This window comes from Epinephelus lanceolatus, chromosome 24 (assembly GCF_041903045.1).
Source record: "Epinephelus lanceolatus isolate andai-2023 chromosome 24, ASM4190304v1, whole genome shotgun sequence".
In the NCBI taxonomy this organism is placed as follows: Eukaryota; Metazoa; Chordata; class Actinopteri; order Perciformes; family Serranidae; genus Epinephelus; species Epinephelus lanceolatus.
The window spans coordinates 370,390-388,744 of NC_135757.1; the positions used below are offsets into that span (position 1 = coordinate 370,390).

The 18,355-nt window shown below is 41.0% G+C and overlaps 1 protein-coding gene across 4 annotated transcripts in view; it reads left to right on the top strand.

Annotated features, from left to right (window-relative positions):
- Positions 1-18,355, top strand: part of LOC117250228 (NLR family CARD domain-containing protein 3-like) — a 59,845-nt gene that overhangs the window by 22,276 nt on the left and 19,214 nt on the right. For 3 of the 4 annotated variants that reach the window (XM_078165711.1, XM_078165713.1, XM_078165710.1), the window contains 2 exons: positions 3,891-4,064; positions 18,081-18,254. In XM_078165711.1, coding sequence (XP_078021837.1) covers positions 3,891-4,064; positions 18,081-18,254 — 348 coding nt within the window. The remainder of the gene's footprint in view (positions 1-3,890; positions 4,065-18,080; positions 18,255-18,355) is intronic. The other variant, XM_078165712.1, reaches the window with a different exon arrangement.

Sequence of the window (18,355 nt, forward strand, 5' to 3'; positions counted from 1 at the left end):
AACTATCATCAGCTGCGGAGATTTTAATATTGATCTGATAAATCCACAGGAACACAATACAACCTCAGAATTCATTAATTCAATGTACAGTATCAGTTTATATCCCTCAATCACAAGACCAACCAGGATAACTAATCACAGTGCTACACTGATGGATAATATATTCACCAATGTCATTGATAAAAAAGTAAAAAGTGGATTATTAATAAACGATACAAGTGACCATCTGCCAGTGTTTGCAATCATACAGAACTGTACCAGGACCAAGAACTACACAGAAACAATGTAAACAATTAGATATAAATCACAGGAAGCCATCACTGCTTTTAAACAAGAGCTAATGAAACAAGACTGGAGTAAAGTATATGTTGAAGATGTAAATGTGGCCTATAATAAATTTATGTCCATAATAACAAATCTTTATGATAAACACTGCCCACTAGTTCAAAAAACAGTTAAACAAAAATATGTTGAAAAACCATGGATAACTAAGGGGATACGAGCATGTAAAAGAAAAAACGTACTATACACCGAATTTTTAAAGAAAAGAACAACACAGGCCGAACACTCATATAAGACATATAAAAATAAACTAACACAAATTATGAGAACCAGTAAAAAGGAATATTACAGTAAATCACTGGAGGAAAATAAAAACAACATGAACAAAACGTGGAATATACTGAAAGACATTATTAAAAAAGGAAGTGGGAGGACAGGATATCCTAAATATTTCTTAACAAAAAATGACACAACCACTGCTGACATGGCCTCAGCTGTAGAGGAATTTAACAAATTCTGGCCAGAGAGATCACAAAGACTGGTAGTAGTGATGGGGTTGAAAGTAAAAATATATATATTAATGGAACAATATTTGTGAGGGGTATTTCTTGATTAAAAAAAAAGCATTTGATACAGTAGACCATGAATTATCAATAAAAAAACTACAACGATATGGCATCAGAGGGACCGCATCATCCTAGATATCCAGCTACCTACAAAATAGACTACAGTATGTAGAAATAAATGATAATAAGTCACAATTGCAGGAGATCACATGTGGAGTGCCCCAGGGCTCAGTACTAGGACCATTGCTGTTCATACTATACATTAACAATATATGTGAAATATCAAAAACCCTACAAACAATTCTGTTTGCAGACGACACAAACTTGCTCAGCTGTGGGGACAACTTTGAGCAACTCTTGGACACTGTAGAAAAGGAGCTGAGCAGGATGAAAACTTGGTTTGATCAAAATAAATTAACACTGAACTTAAACAAAACAAAATTCATAATCTTTGGGAATAGATCGACAAACTCAGACAAGAAACTCATGATAAATGATATAGAAATTGAAAGGGTAACAGAAATTAAATTTCTTGGAGTAATAATTAACAGTAAATTAAACTGGAAGCTGCACATAAAGCACATTAATGCCAAAATAACCAAATCATTTGCAATAATGAATAAAGTCAAATACCTATTAAATCAAGCCAGTTACTGTGTGGAGGTATGGGGGAACAGTCACAAAACAAACACACATCCAGTATTCATCCTGCAAAAAAGAGCAATTCGAACCATAAACAAAACCACATACAGAGAACCTACAAATTCACTTTTTATCAAATTAAAAACACTAAGGGCCCTATTTAGATGGTCTAAAGCGGACGGCGGACGGCACATGGGCGTGTCCCAGTCACTTGCTAGTTAGATAGCGCGTTTTCACACTGTGCGCCATGGCGGAGAGTCTAAAAGGGTTGGACTTACTCTGTGAATTAGTCATGGGTGTGTTTTGGGCGTATCATTCAATAAGCCAATCAGAGTGTCACCTCTCATTCCCTTTAAGAGAGGTGCAATTGGAGCGCACGGCGGACAGCTAGTTAGATGGCGGACCTACCAACTGGAAAGAGTGAGCGTTTTACAGCTGAGGAGACGATAAATGTATCTCTGTATCAACTGTCCCGTCACATCTGATGACAGATCAAAGGGGATTGGCACCGTTTGGCACGCGTAATGGAAACCCAACCTGATTTGATTAACACAGCTGCAATCTAATAAATTCACATCCCTCTCAGCCAACCACAAACAGCCACAGCATCAGATAGGGAGTATATATTCAGCATCTGTCATCTTAGAAAAACCAAAAGAAAAGAAACAGAGTGAGACTACGAGAGAGAAAGAGAGAGCGCATGCACACGGGAGAAACGCTGTCAACAAATTTTAACCTGGGAGGTTAGAGAGCCCAGCTCCCTCTCCAGCATCCTGAACCCCCCCGCCTGAAGTAGCAGGAAGGGCTGGTCCTGTGGCTGCACCCGGCCCGTCTGGTCTGGCTGCACGCGGGCTGCGGAGCTTCCCCCGGGTGTCCCCGGCTGTGCAGCGGGCTGTGCGGCCGCTGTGCATCCTCCTCCTTCTCCTGACAAGACGATCTTCAGTTTTACGTTCCAAAAGCTTTTTTTTTTTAAATATACATTTGTACGTGGCTCTAAGTTTACGTTTTTAGTTCACAGAAGCTGGTTATTGTTGTGTTTATGTCAAATTAAAGTTTATCAAACGTTTTCACATCTTTGATTTTGTGATTTACATACCAAAATGATCACAATTCAATTGGGAAAGACAAGTTCATTTTACAGGCTATGCATCATCAGCCTGTGCAGGTCAGCTCGCAGTTCCATATATTTGGACACTGCAGCTTGGACCTCCCAGATTATAATGATCATTATTACTGCGATTAGATCATTCTGATTAATGACTGACCATTAAGACGTGTTTCTGATAAATATTTTAATGTGCACAATAATAACCTTTCACATTGTAATCATATTTTTATTTGTTATCTTTTGCATATGTGTGGCTGCTCTGTGTGTGTCTGAGCAAAGTGCACGCGCGTTGTGCACCCGCCTAGAGACCCATATTACTAACTTGTTTAACAGCGAACTATTGCGCCGTTGACTTTAGACCAGGTTTTTGTTGGTCACTGGCGCATTTGCTTTTCCCGTCATCTAACTAGCAATGCGCCATGACTGCGCCTGACCACTCCTCATTTTTAGACGAACACGCCCAGAGAAGCGCAAGTTCATTTGTTAGTTAAACGAAGAGGGCGCAGGGCGTGAAAATGACAACTGCGCTGGCATCTAAATAGCAATGACACTTGCAACATGGATTATGTGCCGTCCGCCGTCCGTTTTAGACCATCTAAATAGGGCCCTAAAATTCCAAGATCTGGTTGATTATAAAATTATTCAAACATGCACAAAGCAATAAATCATCAATTACCTGTCAGTGTCCAAGAGTTGTTCCAATTGAGAGAAAGTAAACATAATATCAGAGGAATCCACATATTCAAGAAACCACCAATCAGAACAACTGCAAAACTTCACTGTATTTCAACCAAGGGTATAAACTTAAGGAACAACAGCAACAATGAGATAAAAACATGTGAAACCTTAAGTAAACTAAAAAACCTATTCAGAAAGAAAGTATTGCGCAAATATGAGATGGAACAGTGATTTTTGTCTTGTTTTGGTAATTGTGTTTTGTCTTGCTGGAGGGTTGTTTGAAAATTCTGGTGTATTTGTCTGTTATTGTATTATATCTTGAAAATCGAACTTTGAGGTTGTTATTTTTCGTTTTTGTTTTTTGTATTTTTTTTTTTTTACTTAAATTGCACACATACCATATAAGGGGGTAGGACTAGAAAAGTTTTTTTTTTAACTTCTTCTTACCCCTTTTGAACATGACCAATATCATTTAAGTTGTTTATTATTTGATTCTGCTTTGCTTGTTTGTTTGTTTTTTATGTCGTGTGCTTTATTTTGTTTGACTTTTTGTTTCTTTGAACATGTTCAATAAAATCAAATCAAATCATCATCAAATCAAATTTCCTCTGCAGGCTGAGTGGCTGTAACCTCTCAGAGAGAAGCTGTGAAGCTCTGTCCTTAGTTCTCAGCTCCCAGTCCTCCAGTCTGAGACACCTGGACCTGAGTAACAACAACCTGCAGGATTCAGGACTGAAGCTGCTGTCCCCTGGACTGGAGAGTCCACACTGTGCTCTGGAAACTTTCAGGTCAGCTCAAGTTACAGATTATTTCAAATTATTAAACGACCTGTTGTTACTGTTGCTCCAGTTCTAATCATTACGTTCGTGAGTAATGTCACTCATCAGAGGGGAAATACATACATAAGTAAATAATTGGATTGATAAATAAATGAATAAATAAGTAAACATAAAACTTCACTATTATATTCCATACAAGAAAAAAAAGATTTCTAATCCAAATTCTGATATGTTGACCATTTTATCCAGTAACTAACACATGTATCCTTAGCTAAATTCATGGAGAAGGTCAACCTTTCCATACTATAAATATCCCTTACAATCCCCTTCCACTCCATTATTGTTGGAGGTTCTTTCATCATCCATTTTCTGGTTATGGCTTTTTTGCTGGCTGTGAGTAGTATTTGAAGAAGGTATTTATCAGAAGGTTTGAGTTTGATTGGAATATTGCCTACATATATAGTGCTAAAATCATTGTTAATCTCTTCACCAATTATTGCTTTAATCTCTGTCACTACTCCCAGCCAGTAAAGTTGGATTACAGCACAGTCCCAAAAAATGTGAAAATGATCAGCTGAGTGACTCATACATTGCCTCCAACAATATCCACCTTCAGGTTTATCACTTTGTAACTGTTTTATCTTAGGGGTAATAAAAAATCTAATAATGTTTTTCCAAATAAATTCTTTCTATTGACCTGAACTAGATGTAGTTGTTTGTGTTTTGCATATATTTAGCCAATCCTCGTCTGTCAGACTTGTATTGGCTTCTTTCTCCCATTTAGATTTGATGTACATAGTAGAATGATTTTTAGCAGATTGAAGCATGAATAAATTTTAGCAACCAGTTTTCTGTGGAGATTGGATTTGTATGCATCTGTAAATATATCAGATTTGTTTCAGTGTCCAGACAGTCTCTAATGTTACTATTAAAATAATCCCTAACTTGAAAATACCTAAAACGGTCCTGTTTTTCTACATAATAAGTATCAGCAATTTTTTGGTAACTGTCTATTCCTATGTTGGATGACACCGTACAATATGCTGTAATAACTTTAAGAGTCCAGTACTGAAATCGCTCATCCAGCTGTGCAGGGATGAAATCTCTGTCATATGCAACCCACCTTAATATTCGTGCTCTATTTTCTAATTCTAATTTACGGCATTCTCTAAACCAAATGTTCAAAGAAATCTTTGTCCAGCAGTTCAAGTTCTCTGAGTGTATTTTTTAAAAGTTTTCTGTCACCTAATAGTGATTGTAGAGGTATGTTTAATTGGCTCATCTCCAGGTCCTTCCATTTTGCAATATAGTGTGGGTTGCACCAATTAACCAAATATTTCAAATGCGCTGCATTATAGTAATCTTCAAAGCATGGAAGTGACATCCTCCCCTTTTCCTTAGGTAACTGTAATGTGTTAAGTTTTACCCTAGGTTTTTGACCTTTCCAAATAAATCCTGAATTCTTTTCCAATCACTAAACTGTTTAAGTGGTATTTCTACAGACAGAGATTGAAAAAAAAAAAAAGCAATCATGGTAAAATGTTCATTTTTATTATATCTATGCGATTATACATGTCCAGTGGTAATAGAGCCCATTTTTTCAGATCAGAATTATTTATTTGTTTATTTAAAAGGATCCCCATTAGCTGAAGCCAAAATGACAGCTAGTCTTCCTGGGGTCCAGACAATAAAATATCAAAGACAATCATTACAGTCTCAAGTAAAAAAAAAAATACATAGAAAATAATACATAGAAAATACTTCTTTTCTTAAAAATTAAAAATAAAGAAAAACATAATAAAAGTCATGTATCACATGACCCAACCTCACTCAATCAAGATAAGCAAGAGTGTTGAGGTGTTGAGAATAAATACATTTTTACTCTCCTTTTAAAACCAGCATTTCTCTTAATTACACGAACCTCACCTGGAAGACTGTTCCAAAATGCAATTGACCTATAGAATACTGTCCTCTTCATAGAGTCGGACTTAGGTAGAGGTAAGGTAATCCGTCCACTATTCACCCCTCCAGTGTGATATGAATGAGTATTTGATCAGTAAATTATATTATTACAGAGAAATTTCGGAGACTGAGTGTTAATTATTCTTTGAAAGTATATTAGTACATTAGCAGATAGTCTATCCTTGACCCTCAGCCAGGTGAGACGTTCATGCATTACTGCAACACTAGTTATTGTAGAACAACCAAGAACCAGTCTTGCAGCCTTGTTTTGAGCCACTTGTAGTTTTTTTAGAAGACTGACTGATGCAGCAGACCATACAACTGAACAGTAATCTAAATGACATAATACCAGTGAACAAACAACTTGACGAAACAACTGTGAATTGAGAAACAGTGCACATTTATGCCTTATGACTACTGCTCTACCCATTTTGGCAACAATTTTGTTGATGTGATCAGACCATGACAATGTGCAATCAAGCCAAAGTCCAAGAAGCTTCACAGTTTTTACTTGCTGTATTGCTTGACCATCTATTTGTATATTTATTTTAGGATTCTCTGATAATCTATACTTAGAACCAAACATTATACTCATTGTCTTTAATATATTAAGGATAAGTTTATTCGTTTTGATCCAGTTATATAGCATGCTGATCTCACACGACAGAACCTGATTAATCTCTGAACATGTGGGGGCAGCATAATAAATAGTGGAATCATCAGCAAACATAGTCAATTCAGCCTTACTGAGTACATATGGCATATCATTAGTAAAAATTGAAAATTACAGAGGTCCCAGACAGCTTCCACAGTCCAGGGACTTACTCCAAGATAAAGCACCATTGAAATAAACTCTTTGTGATCTATCAGACAGATAGCTCTTAAACCACTGAATTGCAGAGGAATTAAAACCATAACAAATAAGTTTGGAAATCAAAATGTTATGGTCAATCACATCGAAGGCTGCACTGAAGTCGAGCAATACTGTACCCACAAGCATTGAGTCATCAATTGATGTTAACCAGCTATCTGACATTTGTGTCATTGCAGTGCAGGTGGAATGGCCAGACCTATATGGATGTTGGAACATTGTTGTTAAATCATTATAGGAAAAGTAATCTTGTACTTGCTTAAATACAATCTTTTCCAACAATTTACTCAGAACAGGCAGAATGCTAATAGGTCTACTATTCGGACCGCAGAAAGTTGATTTTGTATCTTTGGATAGAGAATGATCTTGCCCTCCTTCCAAAGTTTTGGACACACACACCACTGATCAGACACCTCTTGAATATATGACATATAGGTTTAGAAATTTGTGCAGCAGATAATCTCAACAGCCTATTATCCAAGTTGTCCATGCCAGCAGACCCACCAACAGGCAAGGACCTCAGCAACATTTCCACCTGCACAGCACTGACCTCATGAAATTCAAAATTACACAACTTATCCTTCATAATGCATTTTTTTATCAGCTCCTCTGAGTTGGAATCAACAGTACAATCCATTTTCTCTCTAAGTTTAGAAACCTTAAATAGTCATTAAAATAATTTGCAATCTGAGTTGGCTTAATCAAATAAACTCCATTCAATTCAACAAAAGAAGTACAGGTAGATTTTTCCCCCATGATTTCATTAAGTACACTCCATATTTGTTTAGTATTTGTACCACTGTCAGAGATTCTCTTTTGATAATATTTTCTCTTTTTTACTCTGTTCACTTTGGTCACATAATTCCTTAGAGTACAATAAAGTTTTCTGTCTACAAGAGAACCAGAAAGAACAGCAGCCTTTTTAGCCTCATCCCTTTGAGACATCAAGCTCTTTAATTCAATGTCAACCCAAGGAGCACTTTTGGCTTTGACTGTAAATGTCTTTAACGGGGCATGATTGTTAATCAATCAATCAATCAATTTTATTTATAAAGCCCAATTGTGAGCCCAAAGATGAGGTGATTGAAGACAGGTGTGCCTCATCTGCTGCTGCAGGAGAAGCCAGTCACGCCCCCTGACGCACACCAGGCTGGTAATCTGGGGCTGGAGTGCGGTGGCGGTCTGCCAGTCTCTGGTTCCAAGCAGCAGTGCGGATGAGAGCTGCCCAGGCTTCACGCCAGACTCGGCGGGCACGCCGGAGATGCCCCAGCACTGAGGGAACTGCCACGTCCGTCTCCTGGGCTGGGAACAGTGGGGGTTGGAAACCATTAGATGCCATGAATGGAGACATACCTGTGGCGGAGCAAACCAGGGAGTTGTGGGCATATTCAACCCACGGAAGGTGGGTGGACCAGGAAACCGGGTGATGAGAGGTGACACATCGAAGGGCTGCCTCCAGGTCCTGATTCGCCCGCTCCGTCTGACCGTTAGTTTGTGGGTGGTAACCCGACGACAGGCTGGCCGACGTCCCCAATGCCTGGCAAAAGGCTCTCCATACCCGGGAGGAGAACTGTGGACCCCTGTCTGACACTATGTCCTGTGGAATGCCATGAAGTCTGAAGACATGCTGGATGAGCAGAGTAGCAGTCTCGAGAGCAGAAGGTAGTTTAGGCAGGGGAATGAAGTGCACAACCTTGGAAAAACGGTCAACAATAGTTAAGATAGTGGTGTTACCTTCCGATGGAGGCAGGCCGGTGACAAAATCCACGGCGATGTGAGACCAAGGTCGGTGAGGAATGGGAAGGGTGCGAAGAAGGCCAGCGGGGGCACGGTGAGATGCCTTGCTGCGAGCGCACACGGCGCAGGCGGAGACGTAATCCCTCGTATCAGCAGACATGGAGGGCCACCAGAAGCGCTGCTGAAGAAGGGCCAGGGTCCGATGAAAACCTGGATGGCAAGCAACCTTGGAGCCATGTCCCCACTGGAGCACAGGAGATCTGGCAGATGGAGACACGAACAGCTGGTCTGGTGGACAATCCTCGGGAGTCGGATGATCCTCTTGGGCCTCCTGGACCACCCCTTCAATCTCCCACCTGGCTGCTCCCACCACACAGGAAGATGGCAGGATGGTTTCCTCAGATGACTCCTCAACTGGAGGGGCGAACTGACGTGACAAGGCATCAGGCTTGACATTCCTGGATCCCGGCCGGTAGGTGAGCGTGAAGTTGAACTGGCCCAGGAACAGGGCCCACCGAGCCTGGCGTGAGTTGAGCCTGCGGGCGGAACGGAGGTAAGACAAGTTCTTATGATCAGTCCATACAACAAATGGGTGAGTAGCGCCCTCCAGCCAGTGCCTCCATTCTTGGAGGGCTAAAACTACCGCCAGCAGTTCTCGGTTCCCAACATCATAATTCTTTTCCGCCGGGGTGAGTCGGCGGGAGAAGAATGCACAGGGATGCAGCTTCTGGTCCGAGGTGGAGCGCTGGGAGAGGACTGCCCCAACACCAGAGTCCGAGGCATCAACCTCTACCACAAACTGAGCTGCAGGATCAGGGTGAGACAACACAGGGGCAGAAGAAAACATGCACTTTAACTTCACAAATGCAGCTTCAGCTGCAGGTGACCACACAAAGGGAGATTTCACAGAAGTAAGTTTGGTTAGTGGAGCAGCAATTCGACTATAGTCACGGATAAACCAGCGGTAAAAATTTGCAAACCCCAGAAATCTCTGAAGTTGCTTTCTAGTTGTAGGAGTGGGCCATTCGGCCACTGCCTGAACCTTGGCAGGGTCGGTCTTGATCTGCCCTTTCTCCACCACAAAACCCAGAAAACTAACAGATGAAACATGAAATTCACACTTCTCGGCTTTAACATAGAGTCTGTTCTCTAACAATCTTTGCAGCACCAATCTATGCTGGACATGTTCTTGGAGAGAGCGAGAGAAAATTAAGATGTCATCTAAATAAACAAACACAAATCTGTTGAGCATGTCACGCAGGACATCATTAATGAGTGCCTGAAAAACTGCTGGTGCATTGGTTAATCCAAAAGGCATTACAAGGTACTCAAAATGACCCAGAAGAGTGTTAAAGGCAGTCTTCCACTCATCCCCCTCCTTTATTCTCACCAGGTGGTAGGCATTGCGGAGGTCCAACTTGGAAAAAACAGTGGCCTGGTGGAGGGGACCGAAGGCTGAGTCAATGAGTGGAAGGGGATATTTGTTTTTAACAGTTATGTCATTCAAACCTCTGAAGTCAATACAGGGGCATAGAGTCTTGTCCTTCTTATCAACAAAGAAAAACCCCGCCCCCAACGGTGAGGAAGAGGGACGAATGATTCCAGCAGCAAGGAAGTCAGTCATGTAAGTCTCCATGGCCTCCTTTTCGGGCCTGGAGAGATTATACAGTTTGCTGGAAGGTAAGGGGGTGCCAGGGAGCAAGTCAATGCTACAATCATAAGGCCTGTGAGGAGGTAGAGACAAGGCACGATCCTTGTTAAAAACCTCCTGGAGGTCGTGATACTCAACAGGGACAGAGGTGAGGTTAACAGGCTTGGGAGGAACTGGTGTGATGGTGGCAATGGTGGGGATGGCTGAGTGTAAGCAATGTGAGTGACAAAACAGACTCCAATTGGTGATGGATGAGGTAGACCAATCTATGTGTGGATTGTGTAACTTAAGCCAAGGGAGACCTAACACTAGCGGGTAAGTGGGCGATGAAATGATGTAGAGTGAAAGAGTCTCATGATGATTACCAGAAAGTAGCAGTGAAACTGGGGCAGTACGGTGAGTGACACGGGCGAGAAGCTTTCCATCGAGGGAAAAAACGTCCTTGGGTTCAGGAAGGGGCTCTGTGGGTAAGTCAGACTGCAGAACAAAATCAAAGTCAATAAAACTGTCATCAGCACCAGAATCAACCAAGACTTGGAGAGGTAGAGAAACTTGTGACCATGACACAGTACCCTTAAGCTGAATGCGATTGGAGGGGGGAGAAACGACAGATGCATTGCTCACCAGCGCCCCCCCTGTGGCTGATGAGCCTGTTCTTTTGGCAGAGCGGGACAGTTGGCTAGGATGTGGCCAGCCTGCCACAGTAAATGCAGAGCCTCTGGTGGAAACGGCGTTGACGCTCTGCAGGGGTGAGCCTCATCCTCCCCAGCTGCATGGGCTCCTCGCTGCTGTGAGGTGATGAGACCGTAGGCGGAGAAACACTGCAGGAAGGTGGCTCCAGAGACGCAGATGGTGCCGGCTGCCGGGGAGACTTGGGCTTCGAGAGGGGAAAAGGGAAACTCTGCCTGCCTGTTCTCTCCCTACGTCTCTCACGGAGGCGGTTATCTAAGCAAATGGCCAAAGAAATTAACTCTTCTAAGGAGGAGGTTTCATCCCGAGCAGCTAGCTCATCCTTTAACTCCTCACTTAAGCCACGAAGGAACACCCCTTGTAAGGCTTTCTCATCCCACCCACTCTCAGCTGCAAGAATGCGGAAATCAATGGAGTAACTAGCAACAGAATCTGAGCCCTGACGTAAAGAAAGAAGCCGGTTACTGGCCTCCCTACCCTGTAGCGGATGGTCAAAAACTCAGCATCTCAGCAGTAAATGACTGAAAAGACTGACTAATGGGTGAGTTACTGTTAGCCATAGCCACCGCCCAAGCTGATGCCTTCTCAATTAACAAGCTCATAATAAAAGCAATCTTAGATTTATCAGTAGAATACGTTAATGGCTGCTGATCAAACACAAGAGAACACTGGTGAAGGAACTGACGGCATGACCCTAACTCTCCTGAATACCTGACAGGTGTGGGGATGAAGGGTTCACGGGGGTGGCTGGGCTGGATGTCTGGAAGAGCTGGAGCTTGAGGAGCTGGAGGAGCTGGAAGAGCTGGGGGAGCTGGGGGAGCTGGAGCGAGGACTGGAGTTGTCAGTGTGGTGAGATGAGTGGAGACTTGGTCCATATGGCCGCCAAGCTGAGTCACACTGGTGGTAAGGTTGCGAAGAGTGTCCACAATCTCCCGTAGGGCTTGTTCGTGCTGCCCTACAAGGGCTCCTTGAGAGGATATTGCCTGCTTGATCCTCTCAGTATCTGCGGGGTCCATGGTGGCCAGATAATTCTGTTAGGTACAGGTTTTGTTTGGACCCCAAAGCAGATACTGATGCAGGTCAGTCACAAAAAAGGTTTATTAACAATAAGAAAAAACAAGAGCGGGCGGTGGAGGCAGGGAGCTGGCTGGCTCGTAGAATATTCATCGAAGGATGGATTGAAAAAACTCAGGCACACAGTGAGGCACAAAGTATGACCGAACATGACGGAATTATCTGGCAGCGTAGTGGAGTGAAGACCAGGCTTTTGTAGACAGGAAGATGAGGTGATTGAAGACAGGTGTGCCTCATCTGCTGCTGCAGGAGAAGCCAGCCACGCCCCCTGACACACACATGCACTGCAGAACAGAAGAAAGGGGGAGGGAGGGAGAGAACAAACACAAAAACATACCACAGGAACCAAAATCATCACACCAATATCACAAATCACAATTTGCCTCACAGGGCTTTACAGCATACGACATCCCTCTGTCCTTATGACCCTCACAGCTGATCAGGAAAAACTCCCCAAAAAACCCTTTAACGGGGAAAAAAAACGGTAGAAACCTCAGGAAGAGCAACTGAGGAGGGATCCCTCTTCCAGGACGGACAGACGTGCAATAGATGTCGTACAGAACAGATCAACATAATAAATTAACAGTAATCCATATGACACAATGAGACAGAGAGAGAGAGAGACAGAGAGAGACAGAGAGAGAGAGACAGAGAGAGACAGAGAGAGAGATGCAGGACAGACGGTAATGACAGTAGGTTACAACAACATTAATGAAAGTAATAATATTATAATTATAGTTCTGGCTACTGTGGTACAATATGTTGAAAGTATATATTAATATCTGATAGTACACATATGTGACAATAATCATATGTGTATAATAACAGTAGAAATATGACTAATGACTAATGATGGCAGCAGCAGCAGGAGGCATCTGGCAGGACCACGGCAGCAGCACAACCACACACAGGTACAGGACAAGCCTGAGCCAGCCCTAACTATAAGCTTTATCAAAGAGGAAAGTCTTAAGTCTAGTCTTAAATGTAGAGACAGTGTCTGCCTTCCGGACCGTAACAGGAAGATGATTCCACAGGAGAGGAGCCTGATAGCTGAAGGCTCTGGCTCCTGATCTACTTTTGGAGACTTTAGGGACCATGAGTAACCCTGCGTTCTCAGAGCGCAGTGTTCTGGTGGGATAATATGGCACTATGAGCTCACTAAGACAGAGAAGAACAACATAAGGAAACTCAAACACTGACTAACTGAATAGACTGAAATTCACCATGACCAGTTCGGACATTAATAACCATCCATCTGACTATGAAAAACTGGACTTGGAAACCTTCAGATACACTAACCACAAATCACAAGACGTAGAAAATGACACTGACCCCGAAAATAACTTTTATAACAACACCCACACCGATTGTAACTACTACACGGAAGAACAGTTTAAAAGAAATGAAAAGCGAGGACCAAATTGAAATGGTTCAGATTGAGGGATACGAAATGTACTGTACAAACAGAATTCAATCTAGAGGTGGGGGGATCGCATTGTACATCGATAATAAGTATAAAAGTAAGTCTGTTAGAAATATGTCATTTGTCATGGACAACATCATGGAATGCACCACAGTTGAAATAGAAATGGAGAAATCAAAAAACATTCGAATAAGCTGTGCATATAGAAAACCTGGATCTTGCATCGATACATTCAAGGAAAAGTTTCTTATCTATACAGTAATATAAATAACAGGAAAACTATCATCAGCTGCGGAGATTTTAATATCGATCTGATAAATCCACAGGAACACAATACAACCTCAGAATTCATTAATTCAATGTACAGTATCAGTTTATATCCCTCAATCACAAGACCAACCAGGATAACTAATCACAGTGCTACACTGATGGATAATATATTCACCAATGTCATTGATAAAAAAGTAAAAAGTGGATTATTAATAAACGATACAAGTGACCATCTGCCAGTGTTTGCAATCATACAGAACTGTACCAGGACCAAGAACTACACAGAAACAATGTAAACAATTAGATATAAATCACAGGAAGCCATCACTGCTTTTAAACAAGAGCTAATGAAACAAGACTGGAGTAAAGTATATGTTGAAGATGTAAATGTGGCCTACAATAAATTTATGTCCATAATAACAAATCTTTATGATAAACACTGCCCACTAGTTCAAAAAACAGTTAAACAAAAATATGTTGAAAAACCATGGATAACTAAGGGGATACGAGCATGTAAAAGAAAAAACGTACTATACACCGAATTTTTAAAGAAAAGAACAACACAGGCCAAACACTCATATAAGACATATAAAAATAAACTAACACAAATTATGAGAACCAGTAAAAAGGAATATTACAGTAAATCACTGGAGGAAAATAAAAACAACATGAACAAAACGTGGAATATACTGAAAGACATTATTAAAAAAGGAAGTGGGAGGACAGGATATCCTAAATATTTCTTAACAAAAAATGACACAACCACTGCTGACATGGCCTCAGCTGTAGAGGAATTTAACAAATTCTGGCCAGAGAGATCACAAAGACTGGTAGTAGTGATGGGGTTAAAAGTAAAAATATATATATTAATGGAACAATATTTGTGAGAGGGACTAATGAAAAAGAAATCACTAATACTGTAAAAAACCTTGACAGACAGAATGGTCTTGACATGACTACAGTTAAAAATATCATTGATTGTATAGCTAAACCCCTGTCTCACATCTGTAAACTGTCTCTACAAACCAGGATATTTCCAAATAAAATGAAAACAGCAAAAGTTATACCAATACACAAATCCGGAGACAGACATACACTGTCAAACTACAGACCGGTTTCTCTGCTCCCACAGTTTTCTAAAATACTGGAAAAAATATTTTATACACGACTGGATGACTTCATTACAAAACACAACGTAGTGTATGAACAACAATATGGTTTCAGAGCTAAAAGGACAACATCATTTGCACTCATAAAATTTGTAGAAGAAATCACAACGGCAATAGAGAACAAAGAATATGAGGTAGGGGTATTTCTTGATTAAAAAAAGCATTTGATACAGTAGACCATGAATTATCAATAAAAAAACTACAACGATATGGCATCAGAGGGACCGCATCATCCTAGATATCCAGCTACCTACAAAATAGACTACAGTATGTAGAAATAAATGATAATAAGTCACAATTGCAGGAGATCACATGTGGAGTGCCCCAGGGCTCAGTACTAGGACCATTGCTGTTCATACTATACATTAACAATATATGTGAAATATCAAAAACCCTACAAACAATTCTGTTTGCAGACGACACAAACTTGCTCAGCTGTGGGGACAACTTGGAGCAACTCTTGGACACTGTAGAAAAGGAGCTGAGCAGGATGAAAACTTGGTTTGATCAAAATAAATTAACACTGAACTTAAACAAAACAAAATTCATAATCTTTGGGAATAGATCGACAAACTCAGACAAGAAACTCATGATAAATGATATAGAAATTGAAAGGGTAACAGAAATTAAATTTCTTGGAGTAATAATTAACAGTAAATTAAACTGGAAGCTGCACATAAAGCACATTAATGCCAAAATAACCAAATCATTTGCAATAATGAATAAAGTCAAATACCTATTAAATCAAGCCTCACTATATACATTGTACTGTTCCTTCATACTTCCATACATCAGTTACTGTGTGGAGGTATGGGGGAACAGTCACAAAACAAACACACATCCAGTATTCATCCTGCAAAAAAGAGCAATTCGAATCATAAACAAAACCACATACAGAGAACCTACAAATTCAAATTAAAAACACTAAGGGCCCTATTTAGATGGTCTAAAGCGGACGGCGGACGGCACATGGGCGTGTCCCAGTCACTTGCTAGTTAGATAGCGCGTTTTCACACTGTGCGCCATGGCGGAGAGTCTAAAAGGGTTGGACTTTGTGAATTAGTCATGGGTGTGTTTTGGGCGTATCATTCAATAAGCCAATCAGAGTGTCACCTCTCATTCCCTTTAAGAGAGGCGCAATTGGAGCGCACGGCGGACAGCTAGTTAGATGGCAGACCTACCAACTGGAAAGAGTGAGCGTTTTACAGCTGAGGAGACGATAAATGTATCTCTGTATCGACTGTCCCGTCACATCTGATGACAGATCAAAGGGGATTGGCACTGTTTGGCACATTTGGCACGCGTAATGGAAACCCAACCTGATTTGATTAACACAGCTGCAATCTAATAAATTCACATCCCTCTCAGCCAACCACAAACAGCCACAGCATCAGATAGGGAGTATATATTCAGCATCTGTCATCTTAGAAAAACCAAAAGAAAAGAAACAGAGTGAGACTACGAGAGAGAAAGAGAGAGCGCATGCACACGGGAGAAACGCTGTCAACAAATTTTAACCTGGGAGGTTAGAGAGCCCAGCTCCCTCTCCAGCATCCTGAACCCCCCCGCCTGAAGTAGCAGGAAGGGCTGGTCCTGTGGCTGCACCCGGCCCGTCTGGTCTGGCTGCACGCGGGCTGCGGAGCTTCCCCCGGGTGTCCCCGGCTGTGCAGCGGGCTGTGTGGCCGCTGTGTATCCTCTTCCTCCTCCTGACAAGATGATCTTCAGTTTTACGTTCTAAAAGCTTTTTCTTAAAATATACATTTGTACGTGACTCTAAGTTTACATTTTTAGTTCACAGAAGCTGGTTATTGTTGTGTTTATGTCAAATTAAAGTTTATCAAACGTTTTCACATCTTTGATTTTGTGATTTACATACCAAAATGATCACAATTCAATTGGGAAAGACAAGTTCATTTTACAGGCTATGCATCATCAGCCCGTGCAGGTCTGCTCGCAGTTCCTTATATTCGGACACTGCAGCTTGGACCTCCCGGATTATGATGATCATTATTACTGCGATTAGATCATTCTGATTAATGACTGACCATTAAGATGAGTTTCTGATAAATATTTTAATGTGCACAATAATAACCTTTCACATTGTAATCATGTTTTTATTTGTTATCTTTTGCATATGTGTGGCTGCTCTGTGTGTGTCTGAGCGAAGTGCACGCGCGTTGTGCACCCGCCTAGAGACCCATATTACTAACTTGTTTAACAGCAAACTATTGCGCCGTTGACTTTAGACCAGGTTTTTGTTGGTCACTGGCGCATTTGCTTTTCCCGTCATCTAACTAGCAACATGCCATGACTGCGCCTGACCACTCCTCATTTTTAGACGAACACGCCCAGAGAAGCGCAAGTTCATTTGCTAGTTAGACGAAGAGGGCGCAGGGCGTGAAAATGACAACTGCGCCAGCATCTAAATAGCAATGACACTTGCAACATGGATTATTTGCCGTCCGCCGTCCGTTTTAGACCATCTAAATAGGGCCCTAAAATTCCAAGATCTGGTTGATTATAAAATTATTCAAACATGCACAAAGCAATAAATCATCAATTACCTGTCAGTGTCCAAGAGTTGTTCCAATTGAGAGAAAGTAAACATAATATCAGAGGAATCCACATATTCAAGAAACCACCAATCAGAACAACTGCAAAACTTCACTGTATTTCAACCAAGGGTATAAACTTAAGGAACAACAGCAACAATGAGATAAAAACATGTGAAACCTTAAGTAAACTAAAAAACCTATTCAGAAAGAAAGTATTGCGCAAATATGAGATGGAACAGTGATTTTTGTCTTGTTTTGGTAATTGTGTTTTGTCTTGCTGGAGGGTTGTTTGAAAATTCTGGTGTATTTGTCTGTTATTGTATTATATCTTGAAAATCGAACTTTGAGGTTGTTATTTTTCGTTTTTGTTTTTTGTATTTTTTTTTTTACTTAAATTGCACACATACAATATAAGGGGGTAGGACTAGAAAAGTTTTTTTTTTAACTTCTTCTTACCCCTTTTGAACATGACCAATATCATTTAAGTTGTTTATTATTTGATTCTGCTTTGCTTGTTTGTTTGTTTTTTATGTCGTATGCTTTATTTTGTTTGACTTTTTGTTTCTTTGAACATGTTCAATAAAATCAAATCAAATCATCATCAAATCAAATTTCCTCTCCAGACTGAGTGGCTGTAACCTCTCAGAGAGAAGCTGTGAAGCTCTGTCCTTAGTTCTCAGCTCCCAGTCCTCCAGTCTGAGACACCTGGACCTGAGTAACAACAACCTGCAGGATTCAGGACTGAAGCTGCTGTCCCCTGGACTGGAGAGTCCACACTGTGCTCTGGAAACTTTCAGGTCAGCTCAAGTTACAGATTATTTCAAATTATTAAACGACCTGTTGTTACTGTTGCTCCAGTTCTAATCATTACGTTCGTGAGTAATGTCACTCATCAGAG